This window comes from Anarhichas minor, unplaced genomic scaffold (assembly GCF_050575085.1).
Source record: "Anarhichas minor isolate MPS153535 unplaced genomic scaffold, ASM5057508v1 ptg000002l, whole genome shotgun sequence".
NCBI lineage: Eukaryota > Metazoa > Chordata > Actinopteri > Perciformes > Anarhichadidae > Anarhichas > Anarhichas minor.
In genome coordinates, this window is record NW_027466448.1 from 2,956,879 (window position 1) to 2,971,734 (window position 14,856).

The 14,856-nt window shown below is 41.2% G+C and overlaps 2 protein-coding genes across 3 annotated transcripts; one reads left to right on the top strand and one right to left on the bottom strand.

Moving 5' to 3' along the window:
- The first annotated feature begins 364 nt into the window (after positions 1 to 364).
- trappc13 (trafficking protein particle complex subunit 13) lies at positions 365 to 9,510 on the top strand. 2 transcript variants are annotated; one of them, XM_076083108.1, is made up of 13 exons: positions 365 to 516; positions 1,259 to 1,327; positions 3,529 to 3,628; positions 3,734 to 3,818; positions 3,902 to 4,029; positions 4,190 to 4,262; positions 4,592 to 4,636; positions 5,083 to 5,100; positions 7,026 to 7,159; positions 7,243 to 7,441; positions 7,531 to 7,631; positions 7,721 to 7,868; positions 7,966 to 9,510. In XM_076083108.1, the coding sequence occupies exons 1-13, from the start codon at positions 471 to 473 to the stop codon at positions 8,071 to 8,073; spliced, it is 1,254 nt and encodes a 417-aa protein (XP_075939223.1). In that variant the 5' UTR covers positions 365 to 470; the 3' UTR covers positions 8,074 to 9,510. The 2 variants fall into 2 exon arrangements, with proteins under 2 accessions (XP_075939223.1, XP_075939286.1); XM_076083171.1 differs by lacking the exons at positions 365 to 516; positions 1,259 to 1,327 and adding an exon at positions 2,906 to 2,982.
- sgtb (small glutamine rich tetratricopeptide repeat co-chaperone beta) lies at positions 8,656 to 14,758 on the bottom strand. Its single transcript, XM_076083292.1, has 12 exons — positions 14,664 to 14,758; positions 12,722 to 12,836; positions 12,262 to 12,365; positions 11,814 to 11,889; positions 11,303 to 11,402; positions 11,115 to 11,219; positions 10,881 to 11,019; positions 10,689 to 10,751; positions 10,195 to 10,232; positions 10,019 to 10,102; positions 9,586 to 9,706; positions 8,656 to 9,484 (listed from the first exon to the last, which is right to left on the bottom strand). Exons 2-11 carry the CDS (start codon positions 12,819 to 12,821, stop codon positions 9,595 to 9,597), a joined length of 921 nt encoding a protein of 306 aa, XP_075939407.1. The 5' UTR covers positions 12,822 to 12,836; positions 14,664 to 14,758; the 3' UTR covers positions 8,656 to 9,484; positions 9,586 to 9,594.
- Between the last annotated feature and the right edge of the window lie 98 nt (positions 14,759 to 14,856).

A 14,856-nucleotide genomic window follows, 5' to 3' on the forward strand; every position in this document is an offset into this window, starting at 1 on the left:
CTTGTGCATGTTTTTTTTTCATAGCGAAATGCAAACCTTAGCATACTAACATGTTCACAATTAACTGTGATATTTCACAATATAATACAGTATTCAGACGTTTACTGTGAAATTAATGCAAGGTGTGGCTATTACAGCCATGATTACTGCACACCAGAGCCATTTAATGAGAGTCACGTCATCTCCGCTCATTCCAATTAATTCCCTTTTCTTTTACAGCAATGGCGGCTCATGGAGGTCAAGGAAAAGTGGTTAGGAAAAGACGTTAGGAGGTACTTATTTTTTCTTTTCCACCGTACCCTCTCTTTACACGGCTCTGGTAGTACCCACCCCTGGCTGTGAGCGGCAGCAGAGTCTCGTAAGAGCGTCCCATATTAACAGACGAAGAAGAAAGTCACAAGCTAACCTGTCACAACAACCAGCTAGCATAGTAGCTAACATAACCCGAAAAGACAATTTCCCCTGTCAAAATGGAAGTAAATCAAGCGAAACAGGAACACCTACTTGCATTAAAAGGTAGTTAATTTCCTTGCAATAGACGTAATGATCTGATTCCAGACGATGGTTTAGGGGTGAAACAGACTTCTTTCAGTGCACTGTTGTCATTTGTTGTGTCTTTTAGCTGCTAATAGCGCTAGCTAAGACGCTATTAAACTCCTACATTCTATACTATAAAACCAAGAATATTTGTGTGACAGGTTTAGCTTTAAAGAATACTTTTCTTGTTAATTTTTTACCTCAAAACTGAGATTGAATGACGCTGTTAAGCAACAATACAGCAAGAAGTAAACCATATAACCAGCTAGCTATTGCTGTTGTTAGCAAAGATGCTCCACAGCAGCTGACTCAACTTCTGAGCCGTTAAAGGTTGTACATATAGTGTGTATTTTTTAAGATGCAATAAGTAAAAGCCCCCAGATGATGTTGTTACATTTTTGTTGAAAGCTGACAGCTGCTAAAATGTTCCTGTTGACGTCCCTGCTGAGTTCATATCAAATGCCTAATCAGTCAGACTAACCATCCATCCTGTCAGAGACAGACAGACAGACAGACAGATAGATAGACAGATGTATTGCAATACAACAAAGGCTATTTCTGCATTACAGCAAAATTCTACAATAGAATAAAACCTGCCTCTCTGCACATGACAGGCTGATTGCTACCTAGTACTGACATTACTGGCTCTAGGATATGCTCACCGCAATTACTAACCAACTTGTGTGTCCAGTCACTGACCGCTGTCACTTTACTTTTGCAGTGATGCGGTTAACAAAACCGACACTCTTCACAAACCTGCCAGTGACATGTGAAGATCGAGATCTGCCAGGTAAGCCTGAACAGAGTTACTGCTGTTTGTAGGGTTTCCACCACGTACGGACAACAAGGAGGCATTTAGTGTCTCTTTTTTTCTGTATTATTTCATGACATTGTACTTTTAAATGAAGATTGTATGGCTGTGGATCTATTGACTTCGTATTTCTGTGGATTTGCAGACTTTTCAACTTGTTGTGGTGATCACAGCAGTCATAAGAATCCTGTCTCTGTAGTGTCATTGTGTCTTTGTTCTGTGGAACAAGTAGAGTGTAGAATGTTTTAAGATGTAATGTTTTAAGATTGTAAGATGAATGTTTTTAGTTTTAAGAAAGTGTAGAGATTCAGTCACAGTCTTAGCATGACAGAAACAAAGAAATCTATTTTGGAAGCTTCCAAAAATACACATTTTCTATTTTTTTTTTTCACCAATTGCGAGTTTTTACATGCATGTATTGTATAACAACAAGGTAGTTCAAAAGAATCCAAGAGGTTTTTGCCAGACTTCTCGGGCTCAACACTCGCATTCTATTCCAGTGAATTAAATCCACGACTGTGATTGAGAGGCAGCCAGGCTTCAGAACACAAATGAGGAGTTTATGTCAACATTTCATAATCATGTGCACAATGTAAAGCAACATAAGGACTCACACCAGGCTTGAATGGATGTCTTAGTTCTTCTTTTAGTGTCTCTGAGAGCTTTGCTTCTGCTTTTCCTGTTCTCCAAATACAGCTTTCAACCAATAGCTGACATCAGTTGTGGTTGCATTAGGATTTCACAAACACTCTAGACAACAGACGCTTCCATGTTTGAAATATTTACTTGAGGGAACAATGGCGCATATCTTAATGTCATAAAACTAACACGTATGCAGGAAATGAACAAAAAAGTGCATTCATGCTTTTAATTTATTCCTGCAATAATGAGATATGATAATTAATGATGTAATGATGCTAGGTTTGGTTGCCTTTAATGTAGCCTGTCACATTTTTGAGAATTTTCCTAAATTTGTAATTTATTTATTGACAAAGTTCTAGATACTTTTGATTTTAAAACATGTACTCTATCACTGAAAGGTAAACAGACAAAATGTGATGAAAATAGCCGATTTCATATACATTTTGAACTGTATTTAGCCTACTTCTTTAGCATTTCCTTTAGATCCAGTGCACATCTGTATTATATTTGTACGCTCTCAGAACCGTCTCCTGCTGAGCAGTTCAGTGTTTCCCTCTCTGGTGAATTACATGACAGAGAAATGTGAACGCTGCGCTGGTAACTGAACTCCTAACAAACCATGAATCACAATGACACTTCTCAGAAGGATCACTATTTTTACAAGAGTAGCAACGAGCTGACGGCTTATCCTAAAGATCACGAAGATGAATTAGTTGAATTTGACATTAGATACATAAAACCATTTCCCTTATTGCTATCGAGTTCCAGCTTTAAAGGGAGCGTGTCATTCTCAGGTTCATACTTTCTAATAGAAAATGCTTAAATATTCAGAAAACACATTATTTGTCCTCATAATGTTTGTCTACCTGTATACCTGTATTCGCCGTCTGTCTGAAACGCTCCATTTTAGCGCCTGTCTCTTTAAGACCCCTGACGGAAAAAGGGTCGGCTCTGATTGGCTCGCGAGAAAAATATGGCGCACCTTTGCAAAGGTAGTTCTCAAGCCGTGCGTGGAGGTACTAATATGGGGGGCGGTTTATTCTAATGAACCTGCATGTGACAGGAAGGGGAACCAAAGCTGAATGGCTTGTTGAATCCCATGTTTGATCTAATAGAGCTAGATGTGTAGATGAGTAACAGTTATAATATTCATAAAGAAATTAGAACCCAATGAAAACCCTTCTGGTTCAGACTGCTTTTTAACCCGATCTTCAAAGGGCCTGTATTTCTGTCTGTGTGCAGTGAACAGAATACTCAAACACTTCAATAACTCCCAACTGTGTCTACATCTTATATATCTACGCAGTCCACAGACAGACCGGGACTCTGTCAGCTGATGGCAACACACTCAATTCATTGATATTAGTTCCACATTTGCAACAATTTGTATATGAATATGCATTAAACATTGATATCACCTGTGCACACATTAGGTTTGTTGGTTCTATTTCTTCTGTCTTTGCTACAGCTGCTTATTCAATGTTCTAAGTCTTGTGTGAGCTCCAGCTCTCAGTTCTTTGTGTTCTTTCCCTCTACAGGAGATTTGTTTGATCAACTTATGAGGGAGGACCCCTCCACCATCAAAGGAGCAGAGGCGTTAATGCTGGGAGAGATGCTCACATTACCGCAGAACTTTGGGTAATTAACGCTAATCAGCTGTTGGAGAATCAACCAATGAGCGCCGAGTCCTTTTTGTGGAGCAAACTTTTGTTTCAAAGTTTAACGACTTGACTCTTCCTACAGAAATATTTTCCTTGGTGAGACCTTCTCCAGTTACATTAGTGTGCACAACGACAGCAACCAAGTGGTGAAGGACGTTCTTGTGAAGGTGCTGTAAGAGAAGACCTCTCCAACACTCGTTACACCCTTTGCTCTCCTGTTTTACCCACAACTCTCCTCTCGTGTGTGCAGGCCGATCTACAGACCAGCTCACAGAGGCTCAACCTCTCGGCGTCAAACTCTGCAGTAGCAGAACTCAAATCTGAATCCTGCATCGATGACGTTATCCACCACGAAGTCAAAGAAATTGGAACGCACATGTGAGTGTTGTTCCCCACAGTATTTACACTCCCTTCTTTTGTTATTGTGCCGGGAAACTGTCCCAACTGACCAACGCAGGGAAGCAATCTCCACACAGATTAAAAAACTATTCAATGTGTTTATTCTGAATTTCTTTCTTTCTTTCTTTCCGATGTCCAGCTTAGTGTGTGCAGTCAGTTACACCACTCAGTACGGGGAGAAGCTCTATTTTCGGAAGTTCTTCAAATTCCAGGTGAGTCATATTTTGAGCGTTTTCTCATTAGATGACAGTGGTCAGCCCCTGTGAGAGCTTGGAGGAGACCTGAGAAATGTCACAGGTCCACAACACAGCCAACGCAATTACCATCCCAGCTGTGGATCCAGAGTGTTGCAGTCTTCGGCTCTCAGTTCGGGAACCAACAGTAACCCTCTTCCCTTCCCTTTAGCAACATTTGCAACGTTTTACCCTCAGATTCCAATTTCTTTGTCGTTTTCGCAGTGAAATAAATATATTTGTTCTGCCGAATGGAGGTACAGTGTGAGAAAACAACAGCGTTCATTTTGCAATCTATTCTCAATCAGGTTTTGAAGCCGCTGGATGTGAAGACAAAGTTCTACAATGCAGAGGTGAGTCTGCAAATACCATCACCACAATCATACAGACTGTTTGCACGGCCATCTCTTACCACGTCGTTATGCAAAAACAGCTGTATTGGATGACATGCAAGTTGTTACTGTAGCGTACAACATGCTTCATATCATATTTCATTTCATAGTTAGGAGCGTTTCCATATGCTAATAGGGGCAGTTAGTATAAGAATGGTCTCCTGGAAAACCCTTGTACCTCCAGTAATGTCAACTTAGCAGAAACAAAACAACATATTGTTAATCTTTATAGTTTCAAGAGTTGGAGATCAAGCGTTTTCCTCACAGAGGCAACAAGCTTTTTCCTTTTTTTCCCCTCATTTTACCAGTAGCTTTTTATATTAGCCGTGTGCAAATATTCATTATCATCATCTTTGGCATGTAACTTCATTTGTTTATTATGTCTTGTATTTTATTTTCTCCATTAGAGTGACCTCAGTTCTGTGGTAATTGTTCCCTCTGTTCTCATTGCTGAACGTTAGCTTCTCTTCATCCTCTTTGGTGCAGCAGACTGTCTTTCTGGGGCCAATAGAAAGGTGCAAAGTAGAAGAATGGAAAGGAGTACACCAATCATGGAAATCTAGATTGCCAAAGATAAACGAGTGACGTTCCTACGTTGATTTATTTCCCACCTCGACATGAACCTTCCATTGTTTTTCTTTTGCCCTTTCTTTGGACGCTCATGCTTTCTTGCAAACTCATCCTACACAGGGCTTGGACTTTTTAATTGAAGTTTGTGGTGTTAGATTGTGGTGGGCGGGAGTTGCATTGATTATGCAGTTTATCATCAAATGATGAGTATGCACTGTGATTATTCTCAGACGTAACAGACGTGAATTAATGTGCACAGATGCTTTTGAATCTCATTTCTTTAACTTTTGTGTTCCTGGGTTGAAGGAGCGATGCAGCAGGCCAATGAAGTTCTTATTGTCAGTGATTATAAAACCCAGATTACTTCTTGGTTCCAATCATGTACCATTGGGTGAAATATATTTGATTATAAGTCGTAAAATGTGTGGTTTTCAGGGTGTTGGTTGGAATGGCTTTGCATGGAACAAAGATGCTAAGCTCTGTGATTTAACAATAACGGTTCATGGTCAGTTCTTATGTTGTGAATTGCAAGGCATGGACTAATCTCTGCTTCTCTCGCATTGTTTCTTACTGTATAGTAGAGGTTGCACTCCAGCTGTGACAGTTGTGTCGACCACTGAGAGTTACTTTTCTAGAGCATCAACTAGTTGCCTACAGTCCTAGGTTAGCTATTGTTTGAACTATCCAAGTAAATATATATATATATATATATACATATATATATATAGTTATAGTGTGTTTTATTGTAGCATTATTTATTATTGCCGTAAACGTAAGTTACTTTACTTTTAAATGTTAATAACTGATAAACACGTCAGGTTTGGGTATGATTATCACTCATTGGGTGGTGGAATTTAAAGTATTTTCAGAGTTAGGACACATTTGTCATATTTTTAGCTAATATATTCGATAGTATAGTATTTGAATAAGTCATTTGTAAATTTGTTATTTCCACAACAAGCTGATAAACGTGACTGGAGAGCAGAACAGTAATTTATTCAGTATACGTCGCTGAATAAATAAAAACACAACTAGTTGATGTTTGAGAGATCACTTTGAAGGAACTGTGGATCGGTCAAAATCTGTCAGTGTGCAACCCCTACTGTACACTCCGCTGGTCAGCACCTGCACTAACTATGTCCTCGAAGGTACACTGAGCAAACTTCATAGAATCCAACTGATGTGACGTAATGCTTATTCAAGTTTGTCTTCTGAGTCTTATTTGACACGTGTGATCCATTACATGACTCTCACACCGAGTAGAATAAAGGTTATGTTCACATTTCATCTCAAAACATTGCTCTCGTGCTCATATGTGCATTCAGAGGGTTACAGTTGTGTGTGGTCATCCCTCCTGTTCATACCGGCCTGAAGAGGATCCGGCTCCAGTGGAAGTGACGGGGCACAAAAACCACAGTCCTTTTTTAAAGTTCAGATCTGCATATGCATCATATTGGCTTTGGTCAAACTGTAGAAGGCATTTGTTTTAGGGCTGTGGATTTTGTCCCCCGTCTCTTAAAATGTTGTCGGTAAGGTATCGCTTCACGGGCAGTATGGACAGGAGGAAAGTCACAGCAATCAGCAACTCTTGAAACGCTCATATGGCCATGTGAATAGGACCGACATGAACCAATGTGAACCTCCCCTTTAAGGCCCAACCCTTCCTAATACCTAGTGGTGAAGCTGATGTGTTGCTCAGTTCGCCTTGGAGGTTATGTGACTGTGCTAGAATTGTGAGCAAAAGATATTAGTTGGTGACCTCCGGCTTCTCCGCATCCAGACGGATGAAGTGTTCCTGGAGGCTCAGATCCAGAACATCACCACCTCACCGATGTTCATGGAGAAGGTCTCTCTGGAGCCCTCCATGATGTATAACGTCACAGAGCTCAACACGGTCGCGAGCGGAGACGACGGGTAAAAGCACTTTTAGTTCCTCGTTGACGTATTTGCCGTCAGCTTTTTTTTTTCTTCTCATTCGTAACTTTTTTCACTGCCAGAGAGTCCACATTTGGCAAAATGTCCTACCTGCAGCCCATGGACACGCGGCAGTACCTGTACTGCCTCAAGCCAAAGCCGGAGTACGCGGAGAAGGCCGGCGTCATCAAGGGTGTGACGGTGATAGGGAAGCTCGACATCGTATGGAAGACCAATCTCGGGGAGAGAGGGAGGCTGCAGACCAGTCAGCTGCAAAGAATGGTATTAGGATACTTCTCTTAATGTGTGCGACACTGCCGCGGTAAAAGAATCTCTGTTTTTTCCCCCTGATTTCATTTTGTATCTTCCAGGCTCCAGGGTATGGAGACATCAGGCTGTCTTTGGAGATGATTCCTGACACGGTCAACCTTGAAGAACCTTTTGACATTATCTGTAAAATCACCAACTGCAGGTAAAAAAAATCCCCAGTCCAACTTATGATGAAATCGCTGAATTACAGGCATGACCCAGCAACGGTAAACACCTTTTTTGTTGTTGTAGCGAAAGAACCATGGACCTGGTGCTGGAGATGTGTAACACCAGGTCCATCCACTGGTGCGGTGTGTCAGGGCGTCAGCTGGGGAAGCTGAGTCCAGGTGCCTTCCTCTCTCTGCCCCTCATGCTCCTCTCATCCGTCCAGGGTCTGCAGGTAATGATTTAGACTTTTAGAAGAAAAATTAAAAAGCTGTTGATTCATATCCTCGCGCTGTTCTTGCTCACGAATATTCTTCACGTCCTTGTTTCAGAGTATCTCCGGATTGAGACTCACGGACACATTTCTGAAGAGGACGTACGAATACGATGACATCGCGCAAGTGTGTGTGGTCTGCCCTTACACGAGCAATGAGTGCTAGGAATATTATGTCGCTTTTTTTTTTTTTTTTTTCTCGCATTTTAGATATGAATGGACCAACAGTGGAATTCTGCACATAACTCTGACATTTCACTCTTTTTGCAACCTGAGGGGATAACACTGTACATTTTAAAATGAATTGTGAATAATATAAATCACTTTCTTCTGAAAATCATGACGCAAATGTGCATAAATGTTAATGAAATCTCTGGAGTCTTTGATCATCATGGTGTCCATGGTGGGTTTTGTCATTAAAAATGACATACACATACAAATCCTCATTTTATTGTAAAGACTTTATATTGTGTTGTTTAATGGAACTTCTGTCGACTGCACTAAGCATATGTTCCTCAAATAAGCAGGTTGAAGATGCTTCAGCAGCATGGACCCATCTCTCTAATAATTGGTGGCGTTCCCCTTTAAAGTGTGAGTCTGCTAAATTGATTTTATTGGATGTCGGGTAGATCTTGGAATCAAACTGATCCTTACCTGTTATTTAAAGATAGTATTTAACACGAAGGACGTCGCACGTCTTTCATATAATAATGGCAGAAAAGAACAAATCCAAGCATGAGTGTGACAGTTCAATTTCAAGATATTTATTCACAAGTTTTAGACAAAACGTTGTGCTGCCCTAGCATACCTATTTGTTTCCATAAAGCGTCTGATCTCAAATACCAGATTTAAGAGCATGCAAAATGAACAATCTGTATACTCTGTCACGAGTTAATCAACAATTAAATATGCTTAAAGGGGAGATATTTATTTTTTTCTAAAGTGCAATAACAACATAATGCAGGCCGCAAACACTGCTATACAATGACACAGTTGTCTTAATCAAAAGTTGAGCAGTACTCAATGAAAAGCAGTGATGGGAGTATTATAACACGCGTATTCTGTCTACAAAAATAATATTCAACAAGATGCGATATAAATCTGATGTGTTCCGGTTATTGTATCAGAAAAAGCTGAGATGTTCCCTGCAATGCTGTAAAAGTACATTCCTCCCTCACCCTCTTCAGTGCCATGACTAGACACAAGGATCCTTAACTTGAACCATGAAGAGGACAGTATTTTCAGCACGTATAAAACACGATCTCTGCAGAAATGTAAAAGCGCTGAAGAAATAATTTACTCATGTTCCCTCAGTAGGCGGAGTGAGTTCTTGGCTCTTTTTATGATTAGGTGTTTACAATGTGTTTTGCCCTACATGTGTGGGATGCTTCATTTCATGGGCCAGTCTCTAGGCCTTCACCTCTCCGACCCCGGAGTCTTTAGTCACAGTAAAGTGCCTTCGACCCCATCCTTGTCTCTTCATTCCAGCTATGCCGGGGATTTGATTTCAAGAAATGGGTGTAGAGATTGTAATCGCGCCGTATGGTTGCCCTTCCTTGGAAAAAAAAACCGAGGGACTGAAATAAAAAATAATGAATGTTAATGATGCAAATATATTCTTTTTTTTTTTTAATACAACATCAGCTATGGTTTTTGGTTTTAAATAAAATAGAAACACCTGAGGAGATCATGAGTGCTCCTCGGCGCTGCCGCTGAAAGAGCGGCTCCGGATGTGGTTCCTCAGCTGCTCGATGAGCTCTGGGTTCTGCTGCTGGATCTGCTGGGCGAACTGTTGTCCCCTGACGGAGAGATGACAGAACTGTGTTTACAAAAGCTCACACAAAGAAAGATGAGAAAACGCCTGCTGGGGTGAATAGAACAAGAGGGACTGACCCCGAATCAAGTTTCTCCCACTTGATGCAGGAATTGTCGGCAGGAAGTGTTTTTTTTGTCCCTCTTTATATTACCGTACACACCTGATCACTATAAACTTCCCAAAATGTTGAATTACTCCCTTAATATCATATATTTAAACATGTACAGCTCATATGAAACTCTCTATAATCAAGCAGTCATTTTAATCCATTTAATTAAGAGTTGATTGTACTTACGCTTCAATTAAGCTGGAAATGTCTGACAGTCCACCCACTCCTGCTGCTGAACCCCCGACTGCATTGGACATCATTCCTGACATACTGACCGCACAGTGACACGGTGACGGGGAGTCAAAGAATGTTTTAAAACGTACACTTCACTCTTAATGCAGTCAATTCCTTTTAACACTCACAGCTGTTGAACTTGTTGGTTCTGCATCACGCTCGCGGCCTGTAAACACAAATCCGAGCTTTAATCCACTGTGTCTCTCACAAATGTATGAACAGGACAATTCATTTCTGATCACGTTGGCAATTTTGTGAGAAAAACAAAAACAATCATACACATGCTATCTGATTTAGATGTGTATCTTGTGATTTTAGGCATGCTTGCAGGAGCGTTCTTGGCTTGGCAGACGTTCCAATGTGTCAATCGTTTAACGAGTCAGGACTCTCAGGGGCCCGGACACGGCCCTTTCCACTAGACAATAACTCGGGTGACTAACGGGCTAACTGTCACTCATGGGCCTAATTAGGGAAAGTATCTGGTCTAACCTTAGCAGCGACAAAACAAGCATACGACAGCTGTCTGTCAGCAGTAACCTTTATGACACAGCCAGGCTCTTTATGTACGGTGCATACATATACATATATATATATATATATATATATTAGGACTCGTGCCTACCATGCTGATGAAGGCGGGGTTGTTGATTAAACTAGCCATGTCGAATCCCAATCCAGCAGCAATCTGTGGCGCACATTCACAGACAAAGGTCAAAATAGACATTGCTCTGTAATATATGTGAGCTTTAATAGGATATTATATATTAATACATCACATAAAAATAAGGAAAATACAGTTAACAGTTTAACTCACTGGGCTGGTTGCTTCTTTCTGCTTCTGCTCTGCAATCTTCAGGTTGGATTTGTAGGTCTCGTTCTCGGGGTCTAATACCAAAGCTTTCTTGAAGTAGGTAATTGCCTCCGGATACTTGTTCATGGCTGTCAAAGCCAAACTGGAGCCCCACATTGAAAAGGACACACATCATTTTTGACGCACCGTGAAATATTATAGGGCAGATTTCTGTTGAAAAAACCCGACAAAACTCACCCCATCCTGCCATACGCTTTGCTGTAGGTAGGATCGATCCCAATGGCTCTTTCGCAGTCAACAGTTGCCTCTGTGTAATTCGCCAGTTTACTGTGAGCTGCAGCCCTGCAGAGTGTTAAAGTCAGACCCCATGCTTACCTTCATCACTGGCTGACATTAAATGACGTCAACATGGCATCCTGCTGTACCTGTTACAGTAGTACACAGCGTTTCTCAGGTCCAGGTCAATGGCCTTTGTGTAGCACTCCACTGCACATCTGTAGTTCTCCTCCTTCATGTGATTGTTCCCTAAAAATAACATATTGGAATGTTTACAGAGTTTACACATAGAAAGACATAGAAGTAGCTTTTTTATCATCCTAAAATTCTTCATCCTTTTAATCACTGATGAACCTTTGCGTAGTTTCAGATCCTCGGTCAGTGGTCTTCTATCGCTCCCTAAGTCCAGGCTGAAAACTAAAAGGGGCGGAGCTTTTGCGATGCCCAAAGAAATGAGTTCTTTGGTCTGTGTCAGTGTCTTCTTTTAGGTCTCCTCTAAAAACAAGCTTATCCTGATTGTTATCTGAGATGTTTGTTTAGTTTGATTTTAATCCAACAGTCTGAGTATAAGCGCTTCATGGTGCTACAAGGGGTGTTACAGAGGGTACAGGTATCAGACTTAATGAGATTAGAGTTAGAATGAAAGAGTTTTAACATTACCTTCATTCTTGAGTTGCTCTGCTCGTTCGGTGTCTTCTGGAGACGGGGAGGTCTCTGGTATGGTAATGTTGTCATTCTAAGTAAATGCAAAATACAAGAATCATGAAGTGAAATGATCATTCTAAACAAAGCGTTGTTGTTGTGGTGGACATTTTGACCTGACAGAAGGAAAAGCACAGGTGCAACTCATTTATTTAAGGATGATATATAGGCGTGCCAATAACCAATGCCAGTCAGCCAGGCATGCACTGGCTCACCTTAAAGTAAGATATAGTGATAGCAATGTTATCTACAAGTCAAAATGTCTGCCATGAGAACAGTGTATAGTGCTGACTGTGGAGAACGCAACATTCACTGATGCTGTACAAGCTGAGTTAATAAGTTCATAAGAGCCGTACATGATGAGAGAACGTTGAAGCAGGGAACCCGTGGACCGTGCAGTACCCACCTTCAGCAGGGAGTTGAGGAATATCTCCGTCAGAGGCTGTGGCACAGCGAGGTGGCAGTCACTGGAGCTGATCTTAAAGGTTGTCTCCAAACACTGCACGGCGACTGCAGTGACAGGATGACGTCGACGATATGAATTACATTTGTTAGATTTTTAAGGTAGCAGCCAAACAATTGGTCGTGGAGTCAACAGTATTATTATGGTGAGTCAGAGCTTGGCTGCACATTCAGAGTGAGAAATCAAAGTCCTGTTCGAATAGAATGAAACACGCCACCGCACATACTGCACGTCGTACCCTAATCCCTCGTCAATTGTAGTTCTTTTTGAAGATGAAACCTGCTCCTGTTTATTCTCTGTTCATCAGTATAGTGAGATAAGAACATATGCATATTATACTCTGACTCGGACAGAACAAGTGTCCCATATTTGTAAAGTACAAGTGCTCAGTGAGTTGACCTACCTTCGAGGCTCTCCTGCTCGTCAGAATTCAAAGCACCGCAATGTGTTTGATCTCGTAGGAACTGCACAATCGAGAATGCCAGACGCTTCTCCACTGCCATTTTACCTTGAATCTGCTGCACAGGACGTCGTTTGGAGCGAAACAGAAAGGCACCCACACAAAAAAAATGACTGTATTATTCATAGGGTGACACTTTATATAAGGGTGTACAACCCATGCTCAAGTAATACATAACTAATACATGACAACAACAGTGTTATGAGTGGCTATCAAAAAATGATCAAGTCACTATGAGTCTTTTGTGATTAGTTTGCACTTAATGGTTCATCAATAAATACATACATTTATTTACATGTCACCAAACTAGCCGGATTATATCTACAAAGAAAGGGACATGCATTTGGGTGAATGAGAAGAAATCAAAGTGAAGAAAAAACATTTTGGTACTGATTAATATGATTATTATATTTATTCATAACTCTGTTCATCTGCTTCATCAAGACTGCGTGGATGTTCGAACTGTTCGAACTCTGTCAGAAAACTGTGTGTTCGTGTAGGACTCCATTACTCACAGCAAGAAGGTGATCAAGAAAATAGGTTTCCAGAGCATTTAAATTCATGCATTCAACTATCATTAGTCATTATTCATTAATCAAGCACCTGTTTTGTACTCTTATTATAAATGGTTACCATTATTATTTGGGATTATTTATGAGGCATGTGGTTACATGGAGGTTTTCATGGCTTATTAAATTGAAATCAACTATCAACCATCGTCATGGGTAATTAGTTATTATCTATTAATAATCAGGGCTGGACTATCACTCGCACAATGCCCACAAATGGTTTTTGGTTAGTTCAGGAATTTGCACAACATACTGTATATAACTGATGTATTGACCCTGCAGTTTAGCTTATTTGATGGGCTCGTAATATAGTGGAGCTCTGCGCTCACATGGTACCCACTCCAAAGTAAAGTGGTATTAAAACAAATTACCACAACATGGGCTCAACAGCAGATTTCTTTTGCCGAGGGGACCCCCGAACACATTTATTTATTTTTCAGGGACAATGCACACTAATCACCAGTTGCACTGTAAGTGAGCCAGAGTTAGCCAGAGAGGCTAATTTCCATCTGCTGTCCCCGGCCAGATGTTTCAAGGCAGCCTATTAAACCAGCCATGTTATTATTCTATTACATCCAACAAATACTACTAGAAAGGATGCTGGTGTGCATCTGGTTCTTGTTTCCAAGACAACTCACAGGAGGATGAACGCAAAATGATTCTTGTTTATACCAACAAAAAAAGCATATCTCCATTTAAAAGCTGGATGTTGCAATCTGTTATTTTCTCTCTGTCTGACTGACCAAATCAGTTCCACACATGTTTGTATCAGCAGGGGCGAATAAGGCCAGCCCACTGGATTGATATGGAGAGGATGATTTACAGATACAAAACACTTCCTTAAATAACCATCACGTGCTGATGCCTTTCGTGGTTGCGTTCATTTTGGGTCCGGCCACCACAGCCACTCCTCCCTCAGTGTGTGTTGACACACGTAAACGCAGTGATGCAGAAGCTGTGATGTAATACCATAATGGGAGACGATATGTAGATTCACACAGGCATTATAATTAAAATATATATATGCAATGCATTCGAGGAAATACCACCAATGACGCTGGTAGGAGTTTGTCATATATTAAAGCTTGTCTGGAAAAACAAGGCTCGCGCGCTGTGCAGCTCGTGTGATGCTGGCTAAAACCATCACAACCCTCTGTCAACGCGGCTGCAAACCAGGCGCGAGGAGAGGAAAGAAAGGTCGACCTCATATCCCCCCCCCCCCCCCCCCCCCGCTCACCCAACCTTCAAACACCAGCAAGCCAATTTATAAATAACATTGTGTCAAAGGATGCTATGTGTCCCCCCCGCCCACCTACCTGAGCTCTTTTCCAGCTGTCTGGTGCTACGGCGTCATGAGGACTTGTGTCGGATTCGATCTTCCTCTGCGCCTGCGCCTCAAAAGCGGAAATAAGGAGCGTTTTTCCACGATTCTGGGGGAGAGGGGAGACCGCTGCACTCGTCGGACTGAGCCACAGTAAGAGCAGAAGGAAGTGTTGTTGGCTGTTGTGC

Coding starts and splice junctions, on each gene's coding strand:
- trappc13 (XM_076083108.1), top strand. CDS start 471: ATGGAAGTAAATCAAGCGAAACAGGAACACCTACTTGCATTAAAAG. Junction 517..1,258: donor ACACCTACTTGCATTAAAAG/GTAGTTAATTTC, acceptor TTACTTTTGCAG/TGATGCGGTTAACAAAACCG. Junction 4,263..4,591: donor GGAAGTTCTTCAAATTCCAG/GTGAGTCATATT, acceptor ATTCTCAATCAG/GTTTTGAAGCCGCTGGATGT.
- sgtb (XM_076083292.1), bottom strand. CDS start 12,821: ATGGCAGTGGAGAAGCGTCTGGCATTCTCGATTGTGCAGTTCCTACGA. Junction 11,890..12,261: donor TCCTCAACTCCCTGCTGAAG/GTGGGTACTGCA, acceptor GCATTTACTTAG/AATGACAACATTACCATACC. Junction 10,233..10,688: donor ACCCCGCCTTCATCAGCATG/GTAGGCACGAGT, acceptor TTGTGTTTACAG/GCCGCGAGCGTGATGCAGAA.